General features: G+C 42.7%; 1 protein-coding gene across 1 annotated transcript in view; it reads left to right on the top strand.

Moving 5' to 3' along the window:
- Positions 1-8,674, top strand: part of FREM3 (FRAS1 related extracellular matrix 3) — a 58,613-nt gene extending 49,939 nt beyond the window's left edge. The window contains exons 16-24 of the mRNA XM_069976863.1: positions 356-687; positions 1,371-1,563; positions 3,622-3,726; positions 4,475-4,602; positions 4,823-4,957; positions 5,058-5,184; positions 6,275-6,462; positions 7,353-7,499; positions 8,140-8,674. Of these exons, the coding sequence (XP_069832964.1) occupies positions 356-687; positions 1,371-1,563; positions 3,622-3,726; positions 4,475-4,602; positions 4,823-4,957; positions 5,058-5,184; positions 6,275-6,462; positions 7,353-7,499; positions 8,140-8,664 (1,880 nt within the window). The 3' untranslated portion in view covers positions 8,665-8,674. The remainder of the gene's footprint in view (positions 1-355; positions 688-1,370; positions 1,564-3,621; positions 3,727-4,474; positions 4,603-4,822; positions 4,958-5,057; positions 5,185-6,274; positions 6,463-7,352; positions 7,500-8,139) is intronic.
- The last annotated feature ends 4,680 nt before the right edge of the window (positions 8,675-13,354 follow it).

Raw genomic sequence — 13,354 nt, 5'->3', positions numbered from 1 at the left:
AAAGAATTACACAGTGGGAGCTGTGTGAAAGCCGGTATTAAGAGGTCAGAGAGGTCATTGATGACTTCATAGGAGATAGCCCGGTGATGTAGCTGTAAATTAACTCTTTGTTGTCCTGTTTTGGTGCCTCATCTCCCTCCACCCCTCTCCATAGACAACCATGAAGACAAAGGGGAGAGCTTCAAACTGTTTTTTCATGATAAAAATGCATTTTTCGGCTAATAAACCCAATTACAAAGTTTCTTAAATTCGCCTGTACTATTGATTTCTGGGGAAAAAATGAAATGACAGTGACACTTTAAAAGAAAAGCATATGACCTCACATGCATATCTTTACTTGTTCTGGTTATCACAGGTATGCTTCCGGTTGTGTCAACTAGACACATGTCCAACTTTGAACTGACGCTTAGTCCTGACGGCACCCGCGTTGGCAACCATAAGTGCTCCAACCTTCTAGACTACAACGAAGTTCCCACCAAGTACGGATTTATTACGGAGAATACCAAAAATGATGAACTGATAGGGGAGACCTCTCCGTACCAGTACAGCCCCGCTCTGAGGTCAGCAAAGTCCTTGCGCTTCTATCGTAACCTCAACCTGGAAGCTTGTCTCTGGGAATTCAACAGTTACTATGATATGTCCGAGCTCCTGACCGACTGTGGCGGCACCATAGGGACTGATGGCCAGGTGAGTATATAGGTATATAGAGCAAGAATAAGTGATATGTATCTGATTGGTGGGTATCTCATCACTGGAACCCCCAACAAAACTGTGGAATAGCCGGTAAAATTAGGCAATTTTTTAAAAATTTAATTTGAATATATAAGGTATTTTTATTATCTGTTTGTGACTTTATCGGTACGTTGCCTGCAGACAATTTTATGAAAGGGACGATCTTCTTCTTTATTGTATAGACTGTACAGAAGGTTGCTCTGTAAGGCTATGGTCAAACAACGCCAGATAAAGAGAAAAGACGTCCGTTTTTGCCACGATTTAATTGACTTCTGTGCAATGCATTAAAGTCAATGGGATAACGGACGTCCAATGTGCACAGTGTATAAAATGACAGACGTTGTCTGCGCGGATGTGAAATAATGATCATGAGAATTTATTTCGGACGTTTTTTGCAAACACCGGACGTTATTTTTACCGATTTTACTATTAAATTCAATGGATCAGTCCACCTGACCTAAAATAATGGACTAACGGCCGTCACTGCACTGACCGGCGGCCAAACAGTGAGATGACAGACGTAATTTTTTTCTTTTCAAAAACTGAGAGGAGAAATCGTTGTGGGAACATCGCCTACAGTTGTCTGTAACAGTCCTACATATTGGGTGAATATTTATACTTTATGGGTTTATTTACAGGTGTTGAACTTGGTTCAGTCATACGTCACTTTGCGGGTGCCTCTCTATGTCTCGTACGTGTTCCATTCCCCGGTAGCTGTTGGTGGTTGGCAGCACTTTGACCTGCAGTCTGAGTTGAGGCTGACCTTTGTCTATGATACAGCCATCCTGTGGAATGAAGGAATAGGCAGTCCACCAGAGTCAGAACTACAAGGTAAGATTAGGTAGATGTATATATGCACATGCATCTGGTTATCCCCTATCCTATAGCTACGGGACAACTTTTAAAGGAGAAGTCTGGCGAAAATTTTTATGAAAGTATTGTATTGCCCCCCAGAAGTTATACAAATACCCAATATACACTTATTATTGGAAATGCACATAAAGTGCTTTTTCCCCTGTACTTCACTTCCTGGATAACATGGTGATGTCACTTCCTGGTTAACAGGGTGATCTCACTTCCTGGATAACAGGGTGATCTCACTTCCTGGCTAACAGGGTGATCTCACTTCCTGGATAACAGGGTGATCTCACTTCCTGGCTAACAGGGTGATGTCACTTCCTGGCTAACAGGGTGATGTCACTTCCTGGCTAACATGGTGATGTCACTTCCTGGATAACATGGTGATGTCACTTCCTGGATAACATGGTGATGTCACTCCCTGGATAACATGGTGATGTCACTTCCTGGGTAACATGGTGATGTCACTTCCTGGATAACATGGTAATGTCACGCCCCCGACTCCCAGAGCTGTGCAGGCTGTGGCTCCTGAAGAGGATGATGGCAGGGGGACACTGAGGGACACAGGGCACTGGAGGGACACTGAGCATCCCCCTGCCATCATCCTCTCCAGCAGCCACAGCCCGCACAGCTCTGGGAGTCAGGGCGTGACATTACCATGTTATCCAGGAAGTGACATCACCATGTTATCCAGGAAGTGACATTACCATGTTATCCAGGAAGTGACATCACCATGTTATCCAGGAAGTGACATCACCATGTTATCCAGGGAGTGACATCACCATGTTATCCAGGAAGTGACATCACCATGTTATCCAGGAAGTGACATCACCATGTTATCCAGGAAGTGACATCACCATGTTATCCAGGGAGTGACATCACCATGTTATCCAGGAAGTGACATCACCATGTTATCCAGGAAGTGACATCACCATGTTATCCAGAAAGTGACACCACCATGTTATCCAGGAAGTGAAGCCTTCATGCAGTAGTAAGTGTGGGGAAAAAAGCACTTTATAAGCATTTCCCGTAATGAGTGTATATTGGTTATTTGTATAACTTTTGCGTGCAATACAATACTTTAATAAAAAAAAAATTATTTCCCAAAAATGTTTCATCATTTGACCCCTAGAAATTTTAAAGAGACTCGGTCAGTAGGTATATGGCGTCCTATCTCAGGGTGGCATAAACTAGTGACAGAGAAGCTGAACATAATGATGGATCACTTACATTGTTCTGTGCAGCTGATCCAGAGATCTCCTCCTGAATAACATGGACAATAAGTAGTCCTCTCCATTATGTGTATGAGCCTAGTAGTCCTGGATATTCATGAGAAGCAGCAAACTCCGCCCACAGCTGCTGATTGGCAGTTATCTATCCATGCTGTGTATAGGTAGTCACCTGTCAATCAGCAGCTGGGGGGCGGGGGGAGGGGTGTGGCATAATCCTATTCTCCTGCATATTGGAAGAATGGCTGAACAGAATGATGTCAGTAATACACTGATCTGTTCAGCATTTCTATCACTAGTTTAGGCTAAGTTCACACGTCGTGAACACCCGGCCGTTCCGTGCCGGCCGGGTGATCTTTCCGGCCGCGGAGCTCTGATGCGGGCGCATCAGCGTGCGCCCGCATCAGAGCTTCCCATAGCACAGAGCCGCTCGCTTCACTGTGTGCACTGACAGGTCTTTCTGCGGCCACAATTCACTAAATTCCGGCCGCAGAAAACTGACATGTCAGTTTCTTTGCGGCGCCGCATAGATCCCGGCCGGAGCGTATATGATGTGTGTATGCTCCGGCCGGGATCTGCGGTGAGAACTACGGCCGTAGTTTTACGTAGTGTGAACATAGCCTTATACTGCCCTCATTTAAGGCATCTTACATCTAGTGACAGATTCCCTTTTCTTATCCAATGAACCCACCAAAACTATAATGACAGGTTCATGGCCACCATTACAATAAGCAGCGGCCCATATATTATTGTATATATAATGTCTCAGACATGAAAAACAAGATCTCCATATTTATTTCAGGATCCCTCTACCCAACCAGCATGCGTATTAATGATGAAGGACGCTTAGTGGTGAACTTCAAGACTGAGATTCGCTTCAGGGGGCAGTTTGTCATGTCTCATCCAGGTACGGTCTAATGCTAAACTTGGTGTCTCTTTTTACAGTATCCTAAAATGCTTTATATAGCCAATGGTGCTGGCCAGGAAACAACATCTCCCAGCATGCATTACACCTCAGCGCCAACTGTCTAGCATCCGCCTTATCTTGTAGTATCTGCCCATCCCTGGCTCAATCTGCTTCTGCTTTACACTGTAAACAAAATATCTATCTATCTGTTATCTATCTATCTGTCTGTCTGTCTGTCTATCTATCTATGCATCTACATATGCAACTACATAGATAGATTAGAAATAGATGAGAGAGATAGATAAAACAACTGTGTTTCCTTTCCCCTATACTACTCTGGAGTCTGTTTTGTTGTTTTCCCTCTCCTTTTCCAGGTGATCACTGATTGGTGTGATGTCAGTGGTGGGTGGGGTTACACATGGGGTATTACAGCTTGTCTAGCAACATAAGAGACAGATTATGTGATTTGGTTCCAGAAGGGAGGGGGAGGACAGAGGAGCCGAGACAGAGTGGACCAGGAAGTGAAGATTTTCAGCGGCTTCAGGATGAGCTGCAGACAAAGGGCCCAATTCATGTAAAAGAAACGTATTACAAACCAGCTTAGATTATGGGTAGGAATAGAGCAGGGTTACATTTTGTGTGGAGTACCCCTTTAAACCACGTCTATTTGTTCTTTTTTGTCAACTCCTCTAACAATTGATGTTTATATCATTTTACCTATTTGCTAATGGTCCTTGCTCTTCTTCAGGCACCTCTCTTACATCCATGGTCATGTCTGCTGAACACCCGGAGCTCACCTTTACCTTGAACCTTCTTCGCAGTGAGCCCAGCTTCCGACAACCCGTGCAGCAGTGGAACTTTGTCTCGGACTTTGCTGTAAGTATCGGAACAACATGTGATCAAATGTCACCGCCGCCACATAACTGCAAGACTGCAGAGGATTTCCCAAAAATAGTCTGGTATTACCCATGGTCTATGGTGAACGGGTGGGGGCTAACTGTTTACTATTTACTACATATTATGATATTATCATTGTATTACTTTATTGTATATTTTTTCCGTATTTATAAAACTGTGGACTCTTCATTTTTTCTAGGTCCGCGATTACTCAGGAACATACACTGTAAAGCTTATACCTTGTGGCGCATCTCCCAACCAAGAATACACAGTGCCTCCTATATGCCATCCCCGTGAGCCGATCATATTTGACATCAATATTAGATTCCAGCAGGTAAGATACATTATAGCGCTCTGCCGTTCTAGATATTGTATTTGTCGCTGTACGTTCATACGTGGTACCCACTTATACGCGACTTCTCTGGGTCTTACAGGTCAGTGATCCGGTGTCAGCAGAGTTCAGCCTCAATACACAAATGTTTTTGCTGTCTAAGAAGGATTTGTGGTTATCGGATGGATCCATGGGATTCGGTGAAGGAACAGATGTTGCATATTCTGAAGGTGAGAAGACTGTACCAGGCGGTATACTGTGTGTAATGCAGAATGCACCATTGGTAACAGGCGGCATGTGATGGTGTTTAGTTTTTACTAAGAATTTTTTATTTTATGACTGTATCTGTATGAAGGTCCACTGTGATCCTTTGTCCTGTCATTTTCTATAACTTTCTGTACTCGCAGTAGATTTTACATTCCGCTGTGGGTATATAAAGCCCTTTCCCACTTACCCCACTGCTGCCAGGGGAATATGTTACCTGTCCACGCTCCCACCTGCTTCTCAGGCTCCCGGCTCCCTGACGTCTCACTCAGCCAATCAGTGCACTGCCCCCGCCCCCAAGGAGCCGGGAGCCTGAGAAGCAAGCAGGAGCATGGCCAGGTAATGTATTAGCCAGGCAGCGGTGGGTTAAGTGGGAAGGGGCTTTACATGGAAACCAGCTCAGGACCTTTACAAGTAAGGCTGGGTTCACACTACGTTTTTGCAATCAGTTTTTTCCATCTGTTTTTTGCATCCGTTTTGATCCGCTTTTCCATTGAATTCCATTTTTTTGAAAAAAAAAAAATGGATCAGTTTTTTTTTTAACGGACACAATAAGGTCAAATAAATTTTTGTGTACGTTGTGTACTTTTTTTTATAATGGAATTCAAGGAAAAAACGGATCAAAACGGAGGCACACACATGCATCTGTCTTTTCAATCTGTTTTTTGCAAAAACGGATGGAAGAATGGATTGCATGGTTCACCGTATTACACAGAACGATAGTCGTTAGTTATGGTCGTTACTGTGATCGGTTACTCCATCTGATCCCAGCAAGTGACGGAACGATGTGGAATCACGCTAAACGATTAGTGAACAAATGCGGAATTACAGCGAACGATTAGCAGTGATTTTGGTGTCAGCACGAAAGGATAATGAGCAATTTCTCGTTGGTCGTTTGATTGTTACCTGCATTTACACAAAGTGATTATCGTTTACATTCGAATGAGATAACGATAATTTGCACGATAATCGTTCTGTGTAATAGGGCCCTTATTTGCTCACACGCTTACACATTACACCTGCTAATAACAATCTTGGATTCTTCTATAATTAAAGGGGCCACGATTTACGGACGCGTCATGGTGGATCCTGTTCAAAATCTCGGAGACTCGTTCATCTGTAACATCGAGAAAGTATTTTTATGTACCGGAGCTGACGGCTATGTGCCGAAATACAATCCTGACAACAAGGAGTACGGATGCCTGGCCGATTCTCCTACTTTACTTTATAACTTTAAGATACTGGTATGTTGTTTGATATCTATCGGGTTACTGGTCTACGGAGGTGACTGCAGGATTCTCATCTGCACAGAGTCAAATTACATGTTATTATGTTATTATTATGCTTAATATAGTGAAGAGATGACATATACGCTAGTAATGGTAACTACCGAGGACTTTCCACCATTGTGTCTAGAAACATAGAAACTAATCTACTATCTGCAACAGGATTTTTTGTAGCATATAAGAAATCTCCACTGCAACACTTAAAGTTGTAGCTGTATTAGATATCACACATAGAATACAAAAGTATTTTAAAGCATAACTGTCATGTAAATATCACTTTTCAGAAATCAATAGAGCAAGCGATTTGTAATAGGTTTTATTAAGCAAAAGAGTTTCCTTCTGTAGTCAAAAAGCTGTTTTCCTACCTCCCCCTCACTTCAGAAGAAGCAGGATTTCTGTGTCCATTATGCTCTATGGAGAGGGGAGGGGCCGAGGGGGATAAGTGAGCACAGAGAGGAGAAAAGGCAGCCCTGAAAAACACTACATCCTGCAATCTTCTCTCACCAAGCTCCCAGATAAGCACCAACCTTTCTGACCTGTGAATCCAATGTTTTATGTGCCCAGACAGTCTCCAAACTGCACAGCTGCTTTTGCTGCTTACTCATTCCCCTCAGCCCCCCCCCCCCATAGGTTATAATGTCTTCACTTTGCTTCTCTGTAATGAAGACGACTTTGCCTGATAATGTACAGATAACAAGTGGGGGGGGGGGGGAGGTAGGAAAACAGCCTTTTTGGATGAGTCTTTTTTGCCTAATAAAACCTATTACAGAGTTTCGTAAAATCACTTGTACTTTTAATTTCTGCAAAAATACACTTTAAAAATCTGTTTTATTTTACTTCCACAATAGGACAAGGCTCAGCCAGAAACCCAAGAGAAGCTCTTTGGAAATGTTCCATTTGATGCTAAACTGGCTGCCGATAGCCCTGACGCTCTGCCTCTAGTGAAACAGCCAGGCTCCGACGGGTTTAGTCTCTCATCAGATGCTCTTTTTCAGGTAAACCAGGTCTTATTATAGTACAAACCAAATTTTTTTTAAATAAATTAGGACGCTGTGTGAAATGTAAATAAATGTAAATGAAAACACAATGATATAGACTCTGTCCAGGCTAAAGCTTGGTGTGAGGCCTAGCAAATTGGAGGAGACACAGGTAGGTATTCTCACTACCCTGGTCATATCGATTATCGTTTAAAGATTCGCTATAACAATCAATCGTTACTGAAAACTAGTGATTTTTTTAGCCAACCATTCTGAGGTTATTACATTCACTGGTTACTGTTATGAACGATCGTTTTTACGTTGTTATATGGTCGCTAATTATTCCTCAGGTCATTCCGCATAACATGTTTTATCGGCGAACGACTTATTACACAAACAGATATGCGAATAATCGGCGGGCTACCAGCGATAATTTTTCATCATGTTGAAAGACAAAAATGAATGATTTTTTTGTTCGTCGTTTTATCGTTATAAACTGGACACATAATGGCTAATTTTCGATCGTTATAGCAAATTTTTAAACGATCAGCGCTCTGTGTACATATACATATCATACATATATACATACATATCATTATTCTTATGTAAAAAGTTAAACAATGAAACAAATTCATCATCTCCAACCCGTTCGGTTTAGGTGGCTGCTGGCCGCGAATGGTTCATCCATGCTATCTACACAGTCCGCTCCAGAGAAAACGCCAACAGAGGCATCGGAAAGCGTAGTATCGAGTACCACCACACCGTGAGTGGCGCGGCCATCGGGAATGATCAGCTGCTTTTGAAGAGAAGCAGAAGAGCAAATAAGGAAGACCTGGCGCTCACTCAAGACATCGGCGCAGATAAGAACCGAGGGACGAACATCCAGCACATTACTCTAAGACACTCTAAAAGAGTCAGCGGCAAGGAGGCATTACCAGGAGGTGGAGTGTATGACAAACCTGCCTTAGAAATTACTGGCGAGGACCCGCAGGGCACGTTGATGCCAGCCATCGGAGGGGTGACGGCTTTGTTGCTCCTGATTTGCACTACAGTTATCGCCGTTGTGCTTATAAAACGTAGAGAACAATCACATTCAGGTAAAAAGACTGAGCCCAATAGTCACTGCGATAGCCGAGAAACTGTCACCACTGGACATAGTAGCAGTGATAGCTCCGAAGTATAGACGGTCCGATGTGGAGACAAGATACCTCTCATGTTTTGTGCCTATGCATTTTTGCTACTATTATGTCCTTTTGATATATCTACCTTCTTTACGCAGATCTCTGAACGGACTTCTCATGATAGTAAAACATTTCCGATGCGTCAGATAGTGACAGCAGAGCGTCTCACCTGCCGTCATCCGCTGGTTCTTTATAGGAAGAAATTCAGCCTGATTTGTAAATTGACTTAACAGTATCTAGTGTTATCTGCCATTACTAGTACAAGCGATTTAAGAAACTCTGGGATAGGTTTTATTAAGCAAAAGAGTTTCCTTCTATATTCAAATAGCTGTTTTCCTACCCCCCCACACACACACACACTTCAGAAGAAGCTGGAGTTCTGTGTCCATTATGCTCTATGGGGGGGGGCTGAGGGGGTGAGTGAGCATGGAGAGGAGAAAAGGCAGCCCTGCAAAACAAAACATCCTGCAATCTTCTCTCACTGACCTTTCTGACCTGTGAATCCAGCGTTTTATGTGCCCAGACAGTCTCCAAACTGTACAGCTGCTTCTCTGCTCTTCCTGCTCTCTCATCCCCCTTGGCCCACCCCCTCTCCATAGGTATAATGGACACAACAGAACCCGTATTCACTTTGCTCCTCTGTAATGAAGACGGCTTTGCCTGATAATGCACAGATAAAAAGTGAGGGGGGAGGTAGGAAAACAGTATAAAGAGTCTTTTTTGCCTAATAAAACCTATTACAGAGTTTCTTAAAATCGCTATTGATTCCTGCAAAAAAAAAAAGAAGAAAAAAGTATATATATTTTAAATGATGGTTACACTTTAAGCAACTCTTTTATTTTGTCAACCAGAGTAGGGAGTCTATCAGGTAGCTCTCTATCTGTAAGATTCAGCTTCTTACTGTGTTGCTGACTGCTTTCTTTAGTAGCTGATTTCCTCAGGGGTCTCAGCTCCAGTCAGCACAAGTATTTAAAGAGGATGTACCACCAGGTACATCCTCTTGAATTTAACACACCGAAAGATTGGCGCCGTCATGGGGAAGCCAGTGCCGTGGTCTGTTTTTCGAACCGGACCGCGGCATCGGCTTCCCCATGATGGCGCCGATCTATTGGTGTGTTAAATTCAAGGGCATGTACCTGGGAGTACATCCTCTTTAACTAAACGCCAATAATTTATTGTGTCCTTCCCTGAATTCTGGGATTCTTTAATCATATTACTGTACAGCCCCCGATATAGATGCGGAATGCAAATAATCAGCTGATTGCTGGAGCCGACGATGCTGAGAGATGGAGATCAGCAGAAATCTGCAGCCTCAGAGCACAATAGATCAGGAGCCTCAGAGCACAATAGATCAGGAGCCTCAGAGCACAATAGATCAGGAGCCTCAGAGCACAATAGATCAGGAGCCTCAGAGCACAATAGATCAGTTTGCTTCCTTCTTACTCATCCTAACAAAGGACTTTCCTATCTTTTTATGTAGGATATACCGTCTAAGATGAAACAATTGGACCCAGATATTTAGTGTACAATACAACATGAAGAAGCATTCTCTGTTAGTGCTCATGGTGCTAAAACAAAATGCACTACTGATTCTCACTTGTTAGACGTAGTGTTGAGCCGACTTACTGAACGGTTTGGGTTCGGCAGCGTCCTCCGCATGCAGGTGTCTGGAGAAGTTGGATGCAACGTTAGGGATGCCAGAAAAATATGGAGACAGCCTATGGCCATGTTCTCACAGTGTATTTTTTAAGACAAGAACGGCCATTGTTGGTGATTAAAACAACGGCTGTTCTTGCTTTAAAATAATGCACTGCATTGAAACAACAACCTTTGTTCCCTACAGCCCTACAAATAATTGACTTGATCCTGCATTACCAATCGCAAATGATTGACAAGTCAATTATTTGTGCAGCCGTAGGGAACGACGGACGTTGTTCCTGCATTACCAACTGCAAAGGATCGACAACGGCCATCGTTCCCCCTCCGTTCACACAACGTATGGCCGTTCTGACAGCCGCACATTGCATGGACTGCAATGGTTAGTTGGATTGCAGGTACACCCAAATGTGCGCGCATTCCAATTAAAATAAAATGATGTTCCTGCGGCCGATATGGTAATATCAACCGCAGGAATATGTCAAACAGCGGCCGTTGTTTGTACAGAATGTGACCATAGCCTATGGATGTATTCATGTTTTCCTGGCAACCCTATGGCAGCATCCAGCTTCTCCAGCCATTGGGAGTCAATGCAGTGTTTGGGTTTGGAGAACGTTGCAGTCCGCTTACCACCAGTTCAATGTCTTACATTAGTCAGTTACGTTGTTTATTTATGACCGCAGCCTCTCGCATTTCTAGAGGTTACTGTACAAGGTGTTTTATACTGTTTTCAGTAACGTTGGATTTTCTTGTTTTCTTTTCTGCTGCTATGGGAAGACCTAGTAAGATTCAGGAATATTTATGTTCATGATCACGTTTCGATATTAAATCTCTCTTGTTGAATATGTATCATTGTACAAGTATGATATGAAAGTTCATTGTATGCATCATGTTCCTCCTCTCACCTCCATTGTTACTCCTTTTAGGCTCAGCCTCATCCCCACTATTTCTTCATAGAAAAATAAGACATTCCCTGAAAATAAGACCTAGCACATCTTTGGAAGCAAAGATTAATATAAGACACTGCCTTATTTTTGGGGAAACATGTCAGACACTAGATCGCATTACTCTTGCACCATCTAGACCGATTTACGTGACATATATACTGATACTGTATACAGCGTGGTTGTCATACATTCATGTGTATGTGTAAATAAATAAGACAGTGGATAAGTATACACTTGTATGAATGGAAAACTCTGTTTTGCAAATATCTATTTATGTAAATAAATATCTTAAACACTTTGTACTATGAATAAATGTGTCAATAACCGCAGCTGCTGCAGCACGGTGTGTTCACCTACCAGGGGCACAACATCAGCCTAAGAGCGAGGATTATAGCAGCACTCTGTGTGAGACAATCTATATACAGCATAAACACAATGAAATCTTATTATGTTCACAAAGTTTGGCTGCAATAGGGTTACTTGCTGAACTCCCCCCCCCCCCCCCCCCCCCCTGGAACTCCTATGAACAATGTCTCCCTCTAGTGGCCCAAATAAAACATACATGTATAGAAATCACATGGTGGAACATACTGTGAGCTCCCTCTAGTGGTAGAATATTAAATGGTCAGGATAACCAGATCTAGGGAAGCAATAGTTTTATATATCATACTGCCGAGCTGTAAGACCCACAACTGTACATCCTATTCATGTTAATTATCTATATTCATTCATTTCAATGTAGATATCAAGTGGTTTAAGTAAAATACAATTATGTATCTTAGGGGGAAGCTTTGGCTGCCCAGGCATGATGGGAATCGAAGTTTTACAATAGCTGGAGGGCCGAAGCTTCCCCATCCCTGATTTATAGGAATTGATGCTTCCATAATTTCTATGGTTGGACTCAGTAGCCTAATATAAACATTTATACATCCACAGCCAAAAGCCATAGGACAGACATACAAGTCTGTACTGGTCTAGTACATTGATGGCTAACCTGGACACTCCAGCTGTAGCAAAACTACAATTCCCATCATGCCTGACCAAAGAAATTGCTTTGGCTGCCCAGGTATGATGGGAATTGTAGTTTTGCAACAACTGGAGTGTCAAGGTTAGCCATTATTGGTCTAGTAAGAACCCATCCTATAACATTAGAGTCCGTCTTGACTCCTCTCTGGATTGAAGATGAAATCAACTCAAGATGGCCCATGACAGGCCATTGTAGATTAAATACAGCATCAGCTTACAATGTCTCCGGGCATCTGTAATGTCAGTCACCCTCACAGGGAAAGTGCTGCATAGTGGCCGACTGCTGGAATTACTGCCCTCTGACAGTCCAGCAGCTTGTGGCTTTAACAAGCAAGCTGGGAGCACAGGTAACAGGAGCTGTACATAAAAGTTATATCCTAGCAGCCACAGTACAGATCTGCAGACCTCGCAACATAGAAACATAGATGACTGTTGGTAGAAATAGCCCCCTGCCCAATCTAGTTGGCCCTGTTAGTATTTCCCTTCTTATTACCTTAGGATAGATATATGCATATACCAGGCAGAAAGATATATGTATATACTAGGCAGATATATATATGTATATACCAGGCAGGTTACATTCTGTTATTGTAGATTTACCAACCACATCTGCTGAAAGTTTGTTCCAAGCATCTACTACTCTTTCAGTAATATTTTCTCACATTGCTTCTGATCTTTCCCCCAGTAACTTTAGTGTTTTTTTTTTTTTAATAAAATCACTTCCCTCCTGACCCTTATTCAGCCCTGTACCATATGAAGGTTTCCATCATGTCCTCCCTTTCCCTTCTTCCTCCTGTAACATATATAAAAGGTTTCCATCATGTCCTCCCTTTCCCTTCTTCCTCCTGTAACATATATAAAGGTTTCCATCGTGTCCTCCTTTCCCTTCTTTCCTCCAGACTATACAGATTCTCATCCTTAATTCCTGATATGTTTTATGCCTGACACCCGCCACCATTTTTGCAGCCGTCTTTGGACCCGTTCTATTTTATCAATGTCCTTTGTAGGTGACGTCTCCAGAACTGAACTCAGTATTCCAGATGTGATGTCACCAGAGCTCTAT

The sequence above is a fragment of the Dendropsophus ebraccatus genome, chromosome 7 (genome assembly GCF_027789765.1).
Source record: "Dendropsophus ebraccatus isolate aDenEbr1 chromosome 7, aDenEbr1.pat, whole genome shotgun sequence".
Classification (NCBI taxonomy): domain Eukaryota; kingdom Metazoa; phylum Chordata; class Amphibia; order Anura; family Hylidae; genus Dendropsophus; species Dendropsophus ebraccatus.
The sequence above is the reverse complement of the archived record's forward strand: the minus strand, read 5'-3'. Positions and strand labels throughout refer to the sequence as shown.